This window comes from Liolophura sinensis, chromosome 7 (assembly GCF_032854445.1).
Source record: "Liolophura sinensis isolate JHLJ2023 chromosome 7, CUHK_Ljap_v2, whole genome shotgun sequence".
Taxonomy (NCBI): Eukaryota; Metazoa; Mollusca; class Polyplacophora; order Chitonida; family Chitonidae; genus Liolophura; species Liolophura sinensis.
Genome location: NC_088301.1, coordinates 50,086,799 through 50,109,149, shown reverse-complemented (window position 1 = coordinate 50,109,149; position 22,351 = coordinate 50,086,799). Strand labels below are relative to the sequence as shown.

Below are 22,351 nucleotides of genomic sequence, written 5' to 3'. Positions count from 1 at the left end.
CCCACCAAGTCCTGTTACCAGAGTGTAAATACATACACTTAAAGTCGAATTTTAACTCGGGACTTTTAATTCAGGACTCTTTGACGACCTGTTTTTACAACCGTGTGCAAAACAGCAAACCGTTTCGTGGAGAAATTCGATATGCCAATTGTCACTTGTGTCGCTTTTTCCCAATATGTTTTACACTCAATTTATCAATATATAACCAGTCTGGGCACTGATCTTTTAAATTAGTTTTTTCAGCCGAATCAGTCAACACTGCTTTTAAATGCTGTCTGTATTTGGCGGACTGTAAAGTGTAATGGAAGGCTGATGTATGTTTGCAGTCATGCACTGATTGCCCCAACAAAGTGATTGCGTGACAAATAAAATATTTAACTCATTTCATCGAGAAGATACTTGGACCTTAATTCCTTACATGCCACAGCACAAATATACAGACGATCTGAACTCAGACATAGCTCAGTTGTAAGGCTATCACGTTTATGTGCATGTATATAAACAAATATTACATTTCTTAAGAATACGCTGCTTATGGTGATAAAGCACAAAGGTAAAGACAAATATTTGTCCATAGATAATTTTTAAATTTTTCTTGCAACATAAAACTGTTAGGAAAAGAAATAATGGCTAAAACTATTCCTTCATTGAATATTTTCACGCACAAAATTTAACCAGATGATGTTAGTCGAGCCTAAACGGACCTACACAATAGCCACAATCACGTCCAGCACAATGTCAGCTATATTCAACATGAACTATACATCATTCTTAGTACAACACACCCAAATACATTCAAATGATAGCACCAAATTACAAACCTCAACTCAGTAACACAACATCTTAAGTACAACATCTTTCTATATTCACAGTACTCCCAATTACTGCAGTCTGAATACCAGAGCCAATATAGCACCCTGCATGTCTCAGACGTCCTTGTTTCAGTGCAAGTAAATGATACGTCCTACAACAGCAACACTCTATATGGAACATCTTTTCTACTACACCCTGGATGCAACATAGGCTTCTAACTCCTTTTCATTTCACTGGATCAAATATAACGTCAATAATAGTAATGCTCACCACAACACTTTAAATATGCCATAAAAACCCCCAACATCCCGAATACAACATCACCATCATACAACAATTCAAACATATAACATCATCATCCCAACATTTCAAATATTACTTTATGTATCCTCATTCCAATATACCTTAAATACAACAGCCCAAATAAAAATGTTAATAACAACAATCGGTTGCCTTCCATCACTGATGATGGTAAACTCGTATATCAGTGAAATATTCTAGAGCACGGTGTATACCTCCAATCAAACAAGTAAACAAACAAAAATAATGGCAACATTATCACCTGGCTAACATTTCAAACGAACAGATCTATAGCATCCTAAATACAACATCCCATAAGTGTATGGCGATGGCACGAAGCGATGGCATGAAGCGATGGCACGTTTATGCGAAGCGTAGACACGATGGCACGAATCGATAACACGAGGCGATGTCATCATCGTGCCATCGTGCCATAGCTTCGCATCTTTGCATCATGTGTCATCGCTTCGTGCCATCGCCAGGCGATTGAACGATGGTACGACTTCAATAGCTAATTCATTTGTCTTTGTAAAATATTTGAAGGTCTTTCCTCTGTCATTAAACACAGCCAGATATTGTGCATAGATACAGACATTTTACACAGTGTATGATGTAAATATAAAGCAGGGTAGCCCGTTTCTCATATTGGGTCTCATCCACACTGTGACTCGCCTCTCTCAGTTGGCCGCCCACACACAGGATCTGCAGTCGGGCTAACTCTTATCGTGCGCGAGATAAGGTAAAAGCATCTTTCACTACGCTTGGAATTCTACTCGCCAAGGAATTATTTTTTGATAAAGCTCCAAACACGCTTTCCCCAGTTACCCATTGTATGAGTAACAATCAATTTAATGGAATCGCCGTGTCCGTAGAGGGAAATTAGATTACATTAGAATAACAAGGGCAGTGTACTACATGAATTATACACTCAGGCAAGATCTGAAACACGTGTGTATCTGAAAATATGCGGGCCTATAGCCCTATAAATCTTAATGGGTATGCTATAATTGTTTATAGGTGATGGATCATGGTTTTCCAGGTAAAGGCCCGCAACTCTGCTTTGATTCATTGGAAGACAGATTGGCTTATATCTTACGTTTGAAATTATCCAACAGGTACCGACACACGCAAAAGCCGTGTTTTAGTTAACGAATAACTGCTATCTACAATGCTTTCTTATTATTCACTTAACATTACAGTACAGACATATCGTGTCAAGAACATGCCTTTACCAAAAAATTATTGTGCTCTGTCTGAAAATGCAAAGCCAAAAACAAAGAAACTGATTTTAAAAGATCTACAAATTAAACAACGGTTAAAACATGAATAGGCTAATAATGTGTATATAGGCTGACAAAACATACGCTATTTAAGCCTATATACACATTATTATTACTTTAACAAAGGCAAAATCACTAGACCACTTCATTTATTTATTTGATTGGTATTTTACGCCGTACTCAGAAATATTTCACTTATAATAGGTCAGCATTATGGTGGGAGGAAACCAGGTTGAGCCCGGGGGACACCCACGACCATCCGCAGGTTGCTGGGTTACCTTCCCAAGTACGGCCGGAAAGGAAACCAGCACGAGCTGGACTTGAACTCATATGCATCGACCAAATTGGTGACAGGCTTCCTAGACCTAGACCGCCCCCTAGACCAAATGTTTACATACATGGATTAAGTATCCCACATACAGTTTAAAAAGTATGTCTTTTTATTTTTGTGATTTTTGCATAACAGAGATCTCGCAGTTTATAGAAAGTTAACGCGAGAACGCTCGTGATATGATTGACGCTACGCCGTGTTTTAGGTTATCTCTAAAATGGCTTATCACGATAAGAATTCTAGATTAAAAGTTGATTTATATAGATATAAAGCACGTCACAACAAAATCGCTGTGACTGTCTGTCTCCTTCCCTCTTCCCAGATTTATTCATTTATTTGATTTAAGTGTTACGTAGTACTCAACATCATTTGACTTGTGCGACGTCGACAAGCATGCAAATGGTGCATGCTGATAGACGGTCGGATATCAGGAATTGTCTGGTCCAGGGAACTGATATTCAGCGAGTGCGAAAGACAGTTTCTCACTTACATGTGGTGAAAAAACGGTAGTACTCGGAATAAACCACCAACCGGCTACATGAAAAAACTGCTGCCGAAAAAGCGCCTTGATTAATGTTCCTCTTGGTTAAGGGTTGGACATTCCCACCGAGTTCTTGCGATTTAACCGCCCGAAACAGGGACGAGCTTGTTGTTTGGTCTTTAGATAAGAGATTCACTACAAATTACACAGCCCAAATTACAGGTGGCTTCAATAGCTTCTTTGTGTTGTCTGCCATGCCAACAGACATTAGTGGATACTGTGCAAAGTCTCGGAGAATTCTGGGCCTTCTTACGTCACTATGACCTTCACGACTACCTGGCAACTTGCACACTCGTCAAGAATGTCTAACTTCATTAATAAACCGTGCAATCTGGTTGCTGGATTAAGATCAATCCCAGGTTCAAGCCCAGCTCCTGCTAGCTTTCTCTCTGGTCGTAAGTGGAAAGGTCTGCAGCAACACGCGGCAGGTCGTGGATTTCCCGCGGACTCTGCCCGTTTTCCTCCCACCATATTGCTGGTCGTATAAGTGAAATATTCTTGAGCACGGCGTAAAAAAATCAATGAAATAAATAAATAAATAAATAAAAACCAACTGCAAGGTTGCAGTGTAACAACCAATACTACTTGATCGGGGTCGCTGTCTTAAAATCCGTTCGCCACAGCTGCGCTGCAATGGTAGTTTCGTACGCAGACCCTACGGTTGAAAGACAATGTGGGCAAGAATTTATCACGATTGTATGAGGATTACACAAAGTATAGGCAAGATGTTGGTACGATGCAATATAGGGAATGCTGTGAGAAGAGGAAAAGACACGCTTTTGGGACATTTTCACATTTCGTGACACATCGCCTTTATCCGTGACACGTCGTGGGCTATACCTGTTTTATGGTTTCATGCACGGTAAAGTAGCGCTGTATCTGAACAAGCGTGGTACCTGTTGGGCAATTCTTGGCGGCTGCTTGATAATTCTTAGTTGTGCGCAGTGATATCGTATTGGCTTCTTACCAACTTTTTCTTTTATAATTAATCGCAGGAAGTCGCCGCCCATCTTGTCCATTTCCAAATAATTCGTGACAGTTCAAAAACGTCCGCTTCGGGAGCGGTACATCCAGGATCCATCCTGGGTCGAGTCACACCTGAGAATTTAAAAGAGGAACTTGTAACTTCCTCGCTTGGCGTTCAGCATGAAGGGGATAGTGCAACAACTGGTTGACCCGTATCAGTATAATGGCTCGGGCGGGGCGGGTTACTTGCCTTGGGTAAGTCGTCTCAGTGAAGCAGCACTAAATACAAGAGCGGTGGAAATCCGTCCTGCAACAAGGAGGCACATCACATGCACTCTAAGGAATCCTTCATTGTCATATGACTGAAAAATTGTTAAGAACGACGTTTAACCCTAAGCGCTCACTCAATTCTAAAACAGGTTAAGATAGGTCACGACATACCATAAGTATACCATGAAGCTTCGCTGTTATGTATATCCACCACCTCCCCTTGAAATTAAGAATTAACATCGGCGTACACTTGGCCCAAGTAAAAAGCGACATTTGCCAAATAAACCAGAACGTCAGCGGATGACAGGGTATTTATTTATTTATTTGATTGTTGTTTTACGCCGTACTCAAGAATATTTCACTTATACTACGGCGGCCAGCATTATGGTGGGAGGAAGCCGGGCAGGGCCCGAGGGAACCCAGGGCCATTCGCAGGTTCCTGGCAAACCTTCCCACTTACGGCCGGAGAGGAAGCCAGCACGATTTGGACTTGAACTCGCAGCGACCGCATTGGTGAGAGGCCCCTGGGTCATTACGCTGCGCTAGCGCGTTAACCAACTGAGCCACGAAAGCCACGATGACGGGGTAATTTGCATATATAGTTCTATTTTGAGCATTTATATACAAGGTGGCATGTGCGGTTTATAGTACTGTACTGACGTAATACAGCCATTTACGCCCACACCGATCTCTAAACCATAAACCACCCTACCATTCGGTTAATCGAAAGACTACACGTAGTCATAAAATTTACAACCATGCGTCCATCCTTGGCATACAGGTAAAGTTGAAATGGCCACTGATGAATTACTGTTGACAAAACTTGTCTTCAGGACATCTCGGCAAAACACTTCTGCAAGCATTTCCTTAAGTGCAGTACACCTTCAGGTGTATCTCCATATGCACTTCATATATATCTGCAAAATTCTTCGCCACATCTGTAATTTGTTTCAGGAAACCTTCTACGAAGCTGTCCCAACGCTGCCTCAAGCGCATTTACCATGGTAATGTATCTATTCAAAAATGTGTTGTCATGGAAATTGGGCCACGTGTAGTTTACGACTTATATAGAACAGACCCCTGAACATTGGTGATAACCTTCTGTCACAGAACGGATTAATGAACGAATTACAGGAATAAAGGATTGTTTGCTTTTCGCGATTCTAAGAAATTTCTTACAAAATGAAATGAAAATATAATGAAATATGATGAATGTGTGACGCAGGTGGTTATTCCATCTCAAGAAACGCAGCTATAATATGGTAACACTGTTATACACATAAACGGCTGTGGAGTACTGATCCATTAGTATCACCTTTTTGGATTAATAATGGACCTTCGGACTATAGTGAGCGTCCGCGGAGCATTGGTAAACCTTGAGCATGTTGAATATTGGGCCGACTAAGGGTCGAGTATTTACCGAGTAAGCTGATTTGGCAAATATTGCGACCCCGCGTCGAGCACTGTGTTTCGGAGACGTTTCGGGATATGACCTACATGCCTGGTTAGCACTATGAAGTGTTCAAACATCCATATGCAAATTCCATGCTCTATAGGCCCTTATATGCTAATTTTTGCATTTAGCACAATCTTTTGTGTGTTGTGTTTAAAAGATGTTCAGTGTCATGCATACAATATTGCTCTAGAAACAATATGTCATGGAAAAGATAAACAGTGCTTTAAATCTGTTTCTGCATGTAAGACGGCATCAAAACTTGGTGCAGCTAAGTTTTCGTTTGCGGTATACGTCAATTGAGTTTACACATAAGCAGATCGACGTATAATCAGCCCTATCATATTCTGGCATGCATCGGCCTGAAAACACCAGTTCAGTTCAGATAAAACCTCTTCCGACACCTAGCCATATGTATAGCTGTATATATATATATATATATATATATATATATATATATATATATATATATATATATATATTTTTCAAGGTTGCAATGCCAGATTGTAATTGCATGGATGACCTAAATGCACACTTTCAATGACATATGACAATAGCCCTATATGTATTTTAATCAACGTTGCCTTGAAGTACAGAGTAAATGATATAAACGAAACAATATTGTGACATTTTACATCATGCCTGGGACTAATACAATAGAGGGATCGGCAACGCCTGCACTTGTGTATGGGAGTCTCTGAACCATGGGCGCCTCGCTATTATCATGAACTGTTCGGTACTATCCATATTCCTTACAACGCATGCGTCGCTCTCTACCACTGCCACCACTAGTAAATTTTTGTATAGACATCTTGAACAACGCCGGGGACACTAGGGTCATGGTGAGGAGGCAGGAAGTTACGTCAGAAAACACAAACAAATTTGGTGCTAGCAGTGATGTAAAGCGAAGGGTAGAGAGCGACTCATGCTCTGTAAGGAGTACGGGTACTGATGTCATTGCTGCTCTGAGCCTATCATTAACACACTCTTTGGCCACGTGACTAGAGCACTGGAGGTGAAACAAAGTGAATTTAACCCCAGTGAGATAGACATTGAAGAAGGCATAAAAAATGGAAAATACAGCTTTTAGGTAAGAAATTCTTTCTGGAAAAGTAATCAGAATGTATCTACTGCCTTCAAATATGATAGATTCAATGTCCTGCAGTACTTAAAACTTTAGTAATCGGCAGAAATCAGCCTATCGCCCATATAGCTACATGTTGTTTATAATCTCTTGCTCCTTGCGAGGAACCTGGTTTCTCAAAGCTATAAATTAGTCCCAGATCATACTTATAAGTGCATTACACCGCCTTCAGTATTATTACACAAACAAGTAAGATTAATTATCCGTGCATATACTACAGTCCAATCTCCTCTTCACCTGGGATAGACATTCCTAAAGAGATTGATATTTAAAGTCGAGTGTTCATCTTGCGAAATGTCCCTGCCTCTTGTGACAGTTTCAGGGTGCGAGTCTATGCTCGCCTCCCCCCACCCCCTTGAACGCGGAATAGACCCGCCCGCTCCGCTATCAACACTAGGAGGATTTCGCTCTGAGATTGACCAGATGAATCACTTTCCTGTGACGAGAGGGTGCCGTCTAGTCCAGAGAGAGCAAGTCTTTACCCCACCGACCCAGTAAGACGATCCCAGCCTTTTTCCACATACGCAGCAAAGAGGTGACTTTTTTTGTTCTTAAATTTTCTTTGCGTGCAGCAAACGTATTATCGATACGTATTACCCAATCTGCAAAAGAAACGGTGCATGTGGCAGAATTTGTCAAGTGTTGCACAGCGCAGTTGCTTGGAAAAACGAGTTGGCCTATATCTTGTTGCCCACCCCATATTGTTACATTAGGCCTATCCTTCAGCTAACTGTAGACGCCAATGCGTTGACACTTCGCAGATGAATTGAGAAGGCCACAGTTTGAGGACTTGTACATTATAAAGTAAAAACAACTTAGCCAGTAGAGTGCTATTGACTGTTTTTAGATTCTGTGAAAGGTAAACCTTTCATGGCCACTGTGTATCAAGGAAAGATGCTGAACTATTGTTCTTAATTAGGCCTATATAATAAGAGAAACATAGTTTACCAACATTTATTCTGTCAGTTTATATTTGTAGAGGAAACATCAAAGGAATTCAGTTGACACTTTTATCTTTTTTAGTGTGACCTATCTGTTAAATGATGTAAAAGTACGGCAGAACTGTATCTTAAGTATTGTATTAAAACAAGTGTTTTTGTTTGTTTTTTTTAACCATTTGACTTTGCTGTTTAATGAGAATTTATATAGGTGTATATGCAGTGCTTAAAGCATTTTAAAAGTATGAAAGTTGAACTGTCAGGACTCCGTGTTTATGTCTGCATTATTTGGAGGGAAAAATGCTGGCTGCCCAGTTCATGTAATAGCTAAACTCTTAAAGGAGAAGAAAATTTAAATATCATTCAAATACTATTGAAAAGAGTATGCATTTCCTCGCAGGTACATGCCACAAAACAAATTCTAATATGTACCTCAAGTTGATAAATTGTAAATAAAGTCAGGGCCAAAATCCTAAGAACCTAAGAACTAGTCCTGAAGTCTTCTGTGTTAGGGGAATTGCTGTCGGAAACCGCCGAAGTGCAGTTTGTACATTTCCGGTAGAACTTGTCTTCCCAGAAGGCAACGAACAGTACAGTTCGTTTTCCGCTTGATGATTGGGAAACCGGAATGTTGCACATAGGTTCCGAGTTTACACGAACAAACCGGCAGTTTTAACGACTCTCATTGGCTGAGAAGCAACATGCCCCCAGCATAAATTAAAAGATGTTAAAGATGGAGGAAGTCATGGACTCATCGATCTAAGCCAGCTTTGCCGTTTTCAGGCTCTACGTGTATGGCGAGGAAAAATCGCAAAATTATGCAGCAGGCTGTTTTTAGCCCATAGTGTCATGTTTTTAAGTTTAATTTCTTCCCCTTTAAGACAAGCCCCTGACCTATTTAAATTTCCTTTTCCTGCAAAGGGCCTGGCTGAGCTAGGAGAATGTTGATGCATAAACTTCCCTTCAAGGGCTTAATTGTCAGGGCTACACCAGAGCTTGGGCATTTTTAGATAAACTTCAAGGAAACTTTGCTTTCAGTTAATCAATACTAGTGCTGTACCAGTAACCATAGCTTTAAAACAGTTACTATGGAGACCATGAAGCATGCCTTGCTTTATCTAGGTTACAAGGATAAGAACACAATAGATACGGCCTGATTGCAGGTGGCTACAGCTGTACAGAGACTGCACAGTGTGTCCATAACTGATTTCTTGAGGTCAGTCTGCTCTGGAGATCTTGATAGGTGCCTTTTTATCATTTAGCTGTCTGATTTTATCTTCCTGCTAACTTTGATATGAATTATTCAACCTGATAAGCTTAACATATTAACATAGCATATTAACTTGCCTTCCCTGTGGTTAAGGTAATGTAGACAGATTTATGCAAGGGTGTGTAACACCCAAGGCATTAGCATTAATATTGTACTGTGATACTTGTACTGTGCTATGCGTGTACTTTAGAATCATTGAGGGCTGACAGACTTGAGTAATAATAAAGACCTTCACAAATAGGTCCAAATGGAAGACCCAAAACTATATGATGTTGTTGTTGTTGTGCCAACCTGTAGGCCTACATTGTGTGTAGGTTTGCCATGTTATAAGATTATTCTTATAAGATTATTAAAGTGTGATCCAGACAGGTTGCCATATTTTAACTGTTTTTCGATATACCCATAGGTGTTTTCTCAAGTTGAAAATAAGTGGGATTATGTGTAAAAAAGCGCCGTGTGTGTTTTAACAGGCTTATTGTAAAAGGCTGTGTACACACTATTCGTCTCGCAGTATTAGCATGATATGGCCACAATACTGCAATAAGCCTAGCTGAACCATCCATTCTCCCTTCAGTACTAGCGTGATATGGCCACAATACTGCAACAAGCCTAGCTGAATCATCCATTCTCCCTTCAATATTAGCATGATATGGCCACAATACTGCAACAAGCCTAGCTGAACCATCCATTCTTCCTTCAGTATCAGCATGATATGGCCACGATACTGCAATAAGCCTAGCTGAACCATCCGTTCTTCCTTCAGTATTAGCATGATATGGCCACGATACTGCAACAAGCCTAGCTGAATCATCCATTCTTCCTTTAGTATTGGCATGATAAGGCCACGATACTGCAATAGGTCTAGCTGAACCATCCATTCTCCCTTCAGTATTATCATGATATGGCCACGATACTGCAATAGGTCTAGCTGAACCATCCATCCTCCCTTCAGTATTATCATGATATGGCCACGATACTGCAACAGGTCTAGCTGAACCATCCATTCTCCCTTCAGTATTATCATGATATGGCCATGATATTGCAATAAGCCTAGCTGAACCATCCATTCTCCCTTCTGTATTATCATGATATGGCCACGATATTGCAATAAGCCTAGTTGAACCATCCATTCTCCCTTCTGTATGCCCACGATACTGCAACAGGTCTAGCTGAACCATCCATTCTTCCTTCAGTATTGGCATGATATGGCCACGATACTGCAACAGGTCTAGCTGAATCATCCATTCTTCCTTCAGTATTATCATGATATGGCCACAATACTGCAATAAGCCTAGCTGAACCATCCTTTCTTCCTTCAGTAGTAGCATGATATGGCCACAATATTGCAACAAGCCTAGCTGAACCATCCTTTCTTCCTTCAGTATTAGCATGATATGGCCACGATATTGCAACAAGCCTAGCTGAATCATCCATTCTTCCTTCAGCAGTGTCCTTCATATTATATTTTTACCTGTATGAAATGTGAGTATTTCTGAATTGTATATGTGTGCAGTGCTGTATATTTAAACAGCCAGGATAGAAGACTGTAGACTTTTGTAATGGATAAAATTCTCTGTTAGCAATATTCAGGCAGCACATCACCATCATTTCAGTATATCATTGGGTAGTTGTTAATTTTTTTCACTTCTGCTCTATGTAATGTCTAGTTTTAGCTAATGTCTGCACCACTGTCCGTAATATGCATGCTCTTCCAAGAAGGTGAAGAGAATCTGACAGTCTGCTTTGCCAAACCTCAGGGAAAAACCTCGTAATAGTACCAACCAGCTAATTGAAGTAATGACCTTCAGTATTTCTGTTGTTGTTAGTAGCATGTCTGGCTGTATTTTTGTTGTAACTGTGGTTGTTGTACAGTTAGCATGCGGTGTGTACTTGTTGTTGCAGACATCCATATAGCTCACACAGTGCTTCCTTTACTCAACTCGTCATGAGTACATACAACCACTTTCTGAGTAATGAGAATACAGAATTCTGTAGCAATTCAACAATGGACCGTGTAGCATTTACAGTTTCAGCTCATGCCTGCATGTGGTCGTGGGTTTCCCCCGGGCTCTGCCTGGTTTCCTCCTATCATAATGCTGGCGGCTGTCGTATAAGTGAAATATTCTTGAGTACGGCGTAGAACACCAATCAAATAAATAAATAAATAAATAAATAAATATGCCTGCATAGACTGGCCAGAATCGAAAAGCCAGAAAAAGATCTGAAAGCTTTAGAGGTTATTAAGAAAGCGCCATCTGAATGTTTGAAATTAATTACCCACGTCTGACATTTCATATATGAGATTGTGTGTATATATATATGTGTGTGTGTGTCGGTCCATGTATATATATATATATATATATATATATATATATATATATATATACATGGACCGACATAATATGATGAACATTTGTTTTATTTCATCAACCAGGTTGTCTGAATCTGAATAGCCATCTGCCAATATGAGTGAGTATGAAAACTTTTTGATTATGATTGATTATACAACAATTTTAATCAACACAATGTGGTAGCAAGCAGTATACAAATATGTATAGTATAGATTATTACTTGTAACCCTAAGTGTAGAGGCTACAAAACCACGAAATACATGTACTTTAGCCCACACTGATTAGCATTTTTGCTTTACAGGCAGAATAAATCTTGTTTCAGTATCAGAGTAGTGTATAAAATGAAACTGAATTATCATCTAATTTATGGGAAATGTGGACTTTCTCCACAATCGTTCCTGTTACAGAAATACATGGACATGTGTCATGGCAGAAGTCATACTACACTTGCGAGAAGTATCACAAAAACATAGGACTAGAAAATACAAAGGGACAGAAGGTCACACATAAGCTGTTGACACAAAACATTTCTTATGGATTTCTATGAAGATTTATACAAATGACAAATATGAATGGATGCTCTACAGTTTATTAAAGAGGTTAAAACAGGTAAATCGTGGGAGATTAAGGGTGTTTAAATAGAGGTTATTCATTGTTTTTCAGTGAAACCAAAGAAGTACGATTGGAAGGATTCTAATTTAGCCCTCTTTGGGTCGGACACTGAAAGGAAAGTTAAAAGTAAGGTAGTAGGGTATAATTTTATACAAAATTGAATAAGGTGGATCAATTTCATGCTCACAGTTGCTCTGAAATTTGAATTTTAAAGTTTCTGGTATACATGTAAAAAAAAAAAAAGTAATCTGGTCAATCTTTATCAGCCGACATGCAAATGTTGTCAGTCAACTGTAAAAGGGTACAAGCCATCAACAGTCCACAGCTTTTGGCCATGATATCCATTTATGAGCTGATAAGTATGGTGTGAATGTAAACTGGATACACATGCGTGTGTTAAACACCATATGTGTATTGTACAAATGCATATACATGGAATGTTTCATGAAGACTAGCTGCTGATATTTTTCTGTATTAATGTGTTTTTTTATTTTTTTTCCCCTTGTAGAGGAATCAGCTCAGTCAGAGCCAGCATGGGAAGGCGCTGGTGGTAGTGTGGGGCTGAAGATTTGGCGGATTGTGGTAAGTACTTGGCTTACTCGTACCGAATACAGGTAACCTTTGAGGGAGGAAGTTGATGTATTTATTAAGTAGTTTCTTAAAACTGAATGAAAAATATTTTGGATAATGGAATATGCTTTAAAGGTCAGAAAGTCAGTTGGAATAAGAACTTACACTGGATATTAGATCACATGTGTAACATTTGTGTAAAATTAAGTGACATTCTGCAGGTACTATGTCCTACATGTTGAATAGTGTGAAAAATATGTTAAAATGTAACAGGCTGTTGCATATATAGTTACATAAATAGAGAAACAACAGCTGTGGAACTTCTAAGGTTAAGATAAAAATCAATTAAAATAGAATGTGTGCAACAATGGTGTAATATTTAGTAAAAAGGTCTACAAAAACATGTGGAATAGCGTGGGATAAATTGTAAATTTAATGGATAAGGATATAACAAATATTGATTGCAATATTCTGTAAGTTGATATTTCATTACTAAAATTAAATACAATGAAAAAAAAATCAGTATTTAATAAACAACATGTATGTAAAATGGTGAATGTAGTAGCGACGATTCCATTTGAAGCTCAAGTAATAGCATGTTTTGTTTGTGTCAGACTTACATGCATATGTCATATACATTTTGTGCTTACACAAGCATGTTTATGGTTGTGCTGGATGCTGTCCTCTTGGAGCAGCTATCGTTTCACAGTGCACAATTGTCGCAGTAATTAGCCATGCTGTAAATTGACCTTTAAATATCCCGTCCTATTCACTGCACAAAAATGTGGAAATGAGTATATCCCGGAATAGTATGAAATGGTTCTGATCTGCGGGCACTTGGTACACTAGCACATAGCCCATATGTGGTGGCCATGCAGGCTGTAGGCTGGAGCAGGCATTCATATTTTTGCAAGGAGACCTTAATTGGTTGTCATTTTAAGGCCTTGTGGTGGAGGCTGAACAATTTAATCCATAAAGTCAAGTGGACTACAGGAGTCCACCACTGACATATTTAAATGCTTTACAGTAGTTTGCAAGTTTACTTTTATACTCTCCAGTAGCTGTACAAACCAAGAAAGTGTTTAGTCTGCCTTTCTGCGCTGGGGCAAGAAATAGTGTATATACATGTACTGTGGTTTCAATATGCCCCAGTTATAAAGGATGTAGATTTTGAAAGTTGATCCTTAAACCAGACCAAGCTCATACCAGTCTTGAAACAATACCCTGGCTCGTACAAGCTTGTACCAATAACAGGATACATTCTCTGATATTAGTACAGTCACCTTAGGAAGACCAGATCTGAACACAAGTCAGTCTCCTTCCAAAGCAAGTGCATTTCAAGTTGACAGGTCTGTGAGATATGTCTGGTTGTTGTGGGTTAATTTTGCCATCTAAATACAGTATTGTTTGTGTAAGGCGTTAACTACAAGAAACTTTCTGGTTTGTTTCTCCCTGAGGTTGTTATTTTTAAACTCCAAGTGTATTAATATATGCATGCATTTTTTTTATAGAACTACTGATATAAGCCTTGCTTGTTTTGAAACTCCACATTTTTTACGCTTATCAGTTTTACAAGTACTGGAGCTTTCATTCAGAGATAATGATAGTTTTTCTCTTAATAACTCTGGTTTTAGTGCTTTCAAAGAAGAAACCCGAGGGAAGTTGCAGAAAAGAAACCTTGTGAAAAAATTCATTTTCAAGATGCAGTTTAAAGCCAATAACTTTCCACCAATAACTATGATAACGGGATGGAGGAGTGGTTCTAAAGTGGGGTTTATTGATTGACCATTCATCAGAGATGATTGCTGTTTATATTGTCACAGAAGTTTGGATACAAATTTGATTAGCCTGATGACACCAGCTTTAGAGATGGATTCTTTCATCATATCTATAATAAGACAGGAGGATTAATGTCAGATCTACATATACAGATAATATCTTGGTAGAAACCCACATGGTGATCGAGCCAAAAACGTGCAAAGGCGGTTTGAGATGTCCTTTTAAACACAGGTATTCCTGTTAAAGCAACAGGCATATCACGCTCCTAACCCCTGACCTAAGTAAAGGATCTCTTTTGTAAATGGTGGTCAGAAGGGCTTATATGCAGTCTTTCTGCACTTGCACCATACATGTTGATCTGTGAGCACGTGTTAAATGTAAAGTGAATAGAGAGTCAAAAGAGTAGGCCCTATTTCATGTTAGATAAAAAGTGTTGTTTAGAAAGTGAAATAGTCATACGTTGCTTTTCTTTGTAATATAAAGCAGTCATTTGTGCGAAAGGTTTGCTTTTTGCCAGAGAGGTTGAGATTTAAACTTAACACTTGCTGTGGCCAGGATATGGGTTATCTTTGAGAAGTTTGTTTGCCTTCTTAGTAAAGAGTGGTAGCTTCCTGGTTTTATCTACCCTTAATGGCTGGTTTTATGCAAGTAAAATGTGATTGTGAATTATGAAATGTAATGGCATATAGTCATACAGAGAAATGACATAACTATTCTTTTATTTCTAAGGTATATAATAGTCAGTAAATGGGTGTTCTTGTAGTTTCACGTAGCATGTGAATAGTCCTCCAGTCATGCTGGATGTGGCTATTATTGACAGTTGGTGGAAACATTTTGATGGCTCATGGGACCAGGAGATATTTTATTGCAACTTCTTTTTCTTACAGAAATTCAAAGTCACAGAATGGCCCAAGGAAGATTATGGGAAATTCTATTCGGGGGATTCCTATATTGTCCTTAATGTGAGTATAATTTCAGATTTCCAGAAACGGTTGATTATACTGAAAAAAAAAAAGGTAAACCATTCTTAGTTTCTTGAACATTTTTTTTGGCACAAAACTGGTCAAACACAAGTCATTTGTGAAGGTGTTATCATTTAACATTTTAAAACTTTAGAATAATTTTAGGACTATAAATAGTACAGGCACAAGTCTGATATTTTCTGAAGGTCAACAATTTAAGCCACTCTTGGTAGATAGAAGAAGAAAAAAATGATTTGATGAGCAAGTAAGAGGCTGAAATAGCCTCTTTCATATGTTTACATGTAGTGTACAGTCTTACCATTTTAGAGCTATATGCTGTTGATGTCAGTAAACCTCCCATCCTGTAAAATATTTTTCTGTTTATAAGGTCATTATCAATGCCTCTGGAAAACTTCTTTTTTATCACAGACCTACAAGGCAGATGGTTCAGATGAGTTGCTGTATGATGTTCACTTTTGGATTGGAAAATACAGTTCTCAGGTGAATGTAAATTTATGCACCATAATTTGCTGTAAACATATCAGATATTTTTTTTCTCCAAGTTGCAGTTGAATAGATCAGAAATAGCCTACATTACTGTAAGATATAGATTTTTTATCTGTTGTCATAAACCCTAAAAAGATAAAAACATCAGGGTTGATTTTAAAGGTTAGGGTTTTGCAATCAAGAAGTTAAAAGTTTTTTAATCATTTGTATACCTACATGTTCATAATTCCTTAAAATATTGACTTTCAGGATGAGTATGGCACAGCAGCTTACAAGACTGTAGAACTGGACACTTTCCTGGATGACAAGCCAATACAGCACAGGGAGGTGCAAGGGCATGAGTCTCAACTCTTTAAAAGTTACTTTCCCAGCCTAGAGTGAGTAAATGTTTATAAGCATCAGATAGATTGTGTCTCATATTCTCATGTCTATTATTTCTTGGGAGGCCATGGTGGCAATGGTGTAAGCAGGTGAAAGCATTCATGGTCTTTAAGATTTTTGTTAGAAATCTCTTGCCTTTCACCAATGTAATTAGATACTGGTACATAGTGTGGAAAAGTTTTTTAGTTTTTCACTGAAGTCTGAGTTCTCCACCTGAGAAATAGTCAGGTGCTGTAAAAGTGATATGTTCTTGTGAATGGTATTAAACACAATTCAGGTAAATAAATAAATTAAGTTAGACATCAGCCACACTGTCTGACTGTAGAGCTTAGTTCTAAACTGAAGTCATCAGTTGTCATAACATTTTCCACAGTAGGCTTTGGCACTAAACTAGTCGGCAAAAATCATCTTCTTGGAGCCCTGAGTAGGCAGATTTTCTTTTGAAATGCTGCTCTGTTGGAACAAGACTCTTATTAACTTAAAGTCTATCCATATGGAAAACCGTAATCTAAACCATTAAGTGATATTTTGCTTACTCCATTGTTCAATTTAGTCATCATCTTTTGACTGATGAAACAAGATGGTTCCAACTTAAATTGTTTCAGACTTATGAGGGGTGGTGCTGAAACTGGGTTCCGCCAAGTGCAGCCAGAGGAATACAAGCCTCGTCTTTTTCATGTTGTGGGAGAGAGAAAAAGTGTTGTGGTGAAAGAGGTAATTGTACCTAAATTTTTAACTCTGGATTCATGTGTGTGGTAACTGGGTATATTGAATTACCTCCCTTGGTTGTACTTGTGTATTTGCTTCATGCAACGTTTTGTACCTCTTCTTACAGATAGGGACAAAGAAGGAAAACATTAACGAATGTGATGTGTTTATTCTGGATTTGGGGCTGAGAATTTTCCAGTACAATGGAGAGAAGGCCAACAAAGATGAGAAGTTCAAGGTAAAGGTTTGAATTTGGCTTGCATACTTGGATGATCGTGAGTGTTTAAATATATAATGCTGTGATAGTATTAGATTTGTGTGTAAGTCGTCCATGAAATTTATTGACTACCAAAGACTTGCAAACGTGACTGAAGGTTATTTTATTTCCACAGGCTATGCAATATCTGCAGAAGCTGAAGTCTGAAAGAGGTGGTAAACCTTCAACTGAAATATTGGAGGGAGATTCCACCCCTAAATCTGTAATTACAACCCTCTCCTTTAATATCAACACTAACTCTCGGTTTTCATAAAGTGAAGTTTTATAAGAAACTTTCACTGTAATAATAAAGCCTATTATCAATATGAGCCAGAAAGCATCATAAAAGTTTCATTTTTGAAAGAAGTGTGGAACTTGTTTAATTATAATAATAATTATAAGAATAATTAATAACAGCGATTAAAATTTTAATGAAAGCGGAACAGTCACTTAAGACCTAGGAGGATTGTCCAGTTTACCATGACAATTATCTACTTAGTGAACTGTTTAGCCTTTCATTTATGATTTTAGAACGTTGGAGACTGAAACCGCTTCATATTTGTTACATTTAGCATTTGTATGTACAAAAATGACAAAACTTTCATGGAGTCTTCTTTTTGGATTTTGACAGCATGAATTCTTCAGTAGTCTTTCTGAGGGAAAAGGGCCAAAAAAGACAAAAACCCCTGCTCAGGGACCACCTAAACTTTACAAGTAGGTGTAGATTCAGAGATTTAAAGCCAAGCTGTACAAATCCTTTTTATGTAGCATATAATTATTCAGATGTCTTCGTTCTCAAATTATACATGGATTTCCCCATTGTTATTTCTTTAGATATTACATGACACTGTTGGCTTATGCTACATTAGCATTATGTAAAGTTGCCTCTTTTCATAAAGCTGAATGTGTCCACACTAATGATATGTTCTTATAATAGACATAAATACTGATTTTTAAATTTCTTGTCCAAGGAATACAAAATCTTGCACTCACTAACCAGCACTGCTTTGTGGATTTTTTTACAAATTATTAGGGTATCCGATGAGGATGGCAGTATGGACATGGATGAAGTAAAGGAAGGGCCCATTTCTCTGTCAGATTTTGACAGCAAGGTAGTGTGATTTCCTGATTTTGTGGCTGTCTGTATCAGTGTTATGTTTTCTCAAATGTAAAAAAACGTTCTTTCATCTTATTTTGTTAAGTGGAAGAAAAATTGGATATGAAAGTTCCACAAACATTTATATCATGTTCTATATATTATATTTAATATTTTTATATTTCAGTGCAGCCCAAGAGTATCAAAGTTAATTTTAAGGTTTGGCTTTTTGTTTGATTCAGGATGTTTTTGTACTTGATCTGGTTAATCACGTCTTTGTCTGGGTGGGAAAAGAGGCTTCAAGGGATGAGCGGAGAAATGCCTTATCCTATGCTCATGTAAGTTAAACCTCTAATCCTCGCATAACAAAATAACTTTTTTTCCTTGTATTTATAGTATGAAAATATATAGGCATTAATACTACATATTTTTGAATGGGCTTGAAAGCATAAGATTACATATTTCCACCTTTTACAAGTTCATATGGTTATAAAATAATGATTTGCTGAATATATATATATATATATATATATATATATATATATATATATATATATGGTGTCATACAAGTAAAAGCATGTGTGTCAAATCAGTGTTTTACTCCTTCTTTTGGTGTTTCTTTATAGCAAACCTGATAATGAAATTTCAAATGTTGATTCATATAAACACATTCGGTAACAGTTAATGTTTGTGTCTAAATTGCAGAGTCACCTGATGAAGTCTGATCATCCTTTTGCCTCCATAGAGTGCGTTGTCGAGGGACCTGTTGGGAATGGGCGTGTCACCCAGGCTCTGGCTGCTTAAAACTACATTATCTTGCACAAAGTCAAATTTGTTACCATCTATGTCCTTTATTTCTTTACAGTATGTGGCATCACAATTTTCTAACGTCTAAAATTTAACATTATGTTCAGGCAAACTTTCCTGGCAGCATGAAATGTATATGGTGTAATAATGAATTAATTTGCATAGAACAGCAATTTCAAACTAGGCCTTATGATGAGCTTTTAGTTTTATTTTTATTTTTGGAACAGTTCGTCACATCCATTATTGGACAATGCACACTTGTCCTAGATTTACTACCAAGTAACATTCTGTGGAGCATTCCTGTACCCATGTAATAGCATAAGACACAGTGGTTCATGTCTCTGCCTGAAGTAACCATAAATTTGTCAGTACTGGCATACATTTCTGGGGTGCATCTTGGGGAATGTGTTTGTTACAAAATATCTTGTTTCATCATGAAGCAGCTGTGGAACAAGTCTTTCACCCTGGTGCAGCATGATTTTTCTATTTAACTTTTTGTGCTTTTAACAAGTTGCAACCGAGAGATTCTTATATATGTATGTTGTAGTCCTTATGTTGCTACTAGGCTCCTCCTGTGCTGTGAATAGAGTTGCTTTACTCTCCTGGTCATATGGGTGTTGTATGGCGGCTTGCTGTTGGCTCTCCGGTATATCTGGACACCATTTATTCCACTGCACCGGAGGTTACAGCTACTATGTTACGTTTTTGTTTTGTTTTTGAATTTTTACAACCCTATTCTTATTTTTGTAGTTCTCATTGTGCTTTTGAAGCTTTATTGATAAGCTATCAGCTGGATAAAACTTTTTCACGAGGATAAATGCTTCAAATGAATTTTAAGAATCGCTGTGGAATGCTCAGCTTATACACATGTTTACGTTTTTTCATTGCTTTATAGTCTTTTAGGGGATTGGACTGGCTACAGTATTAATTGGTGGAGCTCAAATATTATATAGATTATATTATTAGATTATACGGTTTATGGGTTGCAAAACTTTCTATTGTTCCGTGAAATGAATAGACATTTAGTTTCATTTCAAATATAAGTACCGGTATATCCTATTTCCAGAACAAATGGGTCCATCACAGCGAAATGTCATGATTCCAAATTACAGTGTATATGGCTTAATGATTCCTAATAAATTCTCGATTTTCTTCTGGCATCCTAGTTTCGTATATATATATATATATATATTTCCACAGAATAAATGATTTTGGCTTCAAGCCTCATCGGAAATATTTCAGCCATATAGTGGCAAGCACGTATTTCAAACAAGACAGGTTTTCATTGCGAAAATGACCAAATCGAATGAAATGACTCGAACGTTTTTAAAACCACAAAAGTAAGGATTTATGCCTCTTAACTGACAATCTGACGCATGGCAATTATGTTAATATGCGAGATTCATCTGTGGAGAAAGTTTTTCACTTAAATAACACATTTATCCTCTCTGGACTTTCTTCCATTTTCTTCCCTGACGTAGAATATGCTTGGAAGAAATTGACAGTGGAAAAGTTTTAACTTGGGAAGTAGGTGTTTGAATATCTGATGCGCGACGGACTATTTATACCTGGGACTAATATAATCGGTTATATTAGTGTCGGCTTAATTGGTCAAATTTTGGTCTATCCCGAAGAGTTATGAAGCGACTAGTTCTAATTTTTGGCGGGGTAAATACAAATTGTGGGGACCACTTACGTGGTTTAATGCTTAGAGAGTCTGCCTCGAAGTCCAGGAAAGCTCATGATGAAACCAGAGTCGGGTTATACCAAAGACTTTCAAAACTGTTAAGTTCTGTCGCCTCGCTTGACGCTACTAGTTAAGTAGGCCTAATTACACAATATGAAAGAGACGAGAATAAACCAGACTTTGCCAGAAAAGAAACCTACCAACTAACCTCCACAGACAAACCCCGGACATAGCTTCATGGATTCAAGTCTGATTCTTTCGGACAAACACAGCATATAAATCGGGAATAAGTATTTATGCGAATGGGACACCGACGATAAAAGGAAGTGGTGTAGTTCAAATGCGAAAGACTAGTGCCTGCATGGAGAGTTAAACTATGCAGGGCCGGGATGTTGGAAACTGTAAACTTAATACCGAGCATAGCTTTAAGTCTATAAAGTTTTCCATTGTGTTCTTAGCCTCAAAACGATTGTGTTAACAGTATCCTAAGAAAATCAGCTGCTAGTAGTTTATCAGATTAATTTCGCGGCGCCTGGGTTAATCTTACGGGAGGGAGCCTAAATACTGGGGAGGTGAGTGTGTAAATGGGGCGTTGTGATTGGTGGAGAGGGGCGTGCGCGTGCGACCACGCCATGACATCATAGGACGCGGTATGACGTCATGGTGTTCTAGAAAATGTGTGACGTTATGGAAGCGTCTGTGTTGTAGTAGCAACAGTGTACAGACAGGCGCGCTGGCCGGCCTACCTGGGGTGCAAGTCATGCACCCGAGATCGTGGAGTACAGCAGGCATCAGCACAACCTGATGAGAACAAGTTTTTCTCAGCCAATATCTCTGAAAAAGCGGAAGACTGCTTACCGACCGTTACTACCTTATCAGAACAATGACGTCACCAAAGGCTTCGGAATCCAGGTACGAGGGAGTAAGTTTCTGCGCAGCGTTACCAAAAGGATATCACCATACCTGTAGACGCCTGGGGAGATTTTCAGGGAGTGAACAGTAAAGCCGTCGACGCCATGCCAGGCATCGGCCCACCTACGGTGGGTGGAGAGCGACTCACTCGCCTGAGGAAGGATGTGTTTGATCTAATGATCTTTCACATCTGTGATTTTGTTTTTCGCGAACTTTGACGGCGAATGGAACTTGTGATTGTTTTTTTTGTTAGAAACCACGATCGAACTTTTGACTTTGCCTTGAACTTTTGCTGATTCGTGATGAGTGATACGTTTTTTCCTTTCTCCAGTTCCTGTAGTTTGTTTTCTGATGCACAAGTAAAAAAATTGAAACATATAAGATGCTGTGTTTGTTGTTGCTGTTATTGACATACGC

The 22,351-nt window shown here is 38.3% G+C and overlaps 1 protein-coding gene across 2 annotated transcripts; it reads left to right on the top strand.

The window, feature by feature from the left end:
• Nucleotides 1-7,515: 7,515 nt before the first annotated feature.
• Nucleotides 7,516-20,489, top strand: LOC135469779 (gelsolin-like protein 1). Of its 2 annotated transcripts, none has more exons than XM_064748374.1 (14): nt 7,516-7,633; nt 11,741-11,775; nt 12,321-12,395; nt 12,778-12,851; nt 15,506-15,580; nt 16,010-16,081; nt 16,337-16,464; nt 17,074-17,182; nt 17,304-17,414; nt 17,569-17,655; nt 18,064-18,146; nt 18,466-18,544; nt 18,771-18,866; nt 19,234-20,489. In XM_064748374.1, the coding sequence occupies exons 2-14, from the start codon at nt 11,772-11,774 to the stop codon at nt 19,330-19,332; spliced, it is 1,092 nt and encodes a 363-aa protein (XP_064604444.1). In that variant the 5' UTR covers nt 7,516-7,633; nt 11,741-11,771; the 3' UTR covers nt 19,333-20,489. The 2 variants fall into 2 exon arrangements, with proteins under 2 accessions (XP_064604444.1, XP_064604445.1); XM_064748375.1 differs by lacking the exon at nt 7,516-7,633 and adding an exon at nt 9,230-9,252.
• Nucleotides 20,490-22,351: the final 1,862 nt, after the last annotated feature.

What these genes read in the sequence shown, in the direction of transcription:
- LOC135469779 (XM_064748374.1), top strand. An exon ending in CACTGAAAGGAAAGTTAAAA is followed by an intron (nt 12,396 to 12,777) that starts GTAAGGTAGTAG and finishes TTCCCCTTGTAG; the next exon opens with AGGAATCAGCTCAGTCAGAG. An exon ending in AAAGTGTTGTGGTGAAAGAG is followed by an intron (nt 17,183 to 17,303) that starts GTAATTGTACCT and finishes CTCTTCTTACAG; the next exon opens with ATAGGGACAAAGAAGGAAAA.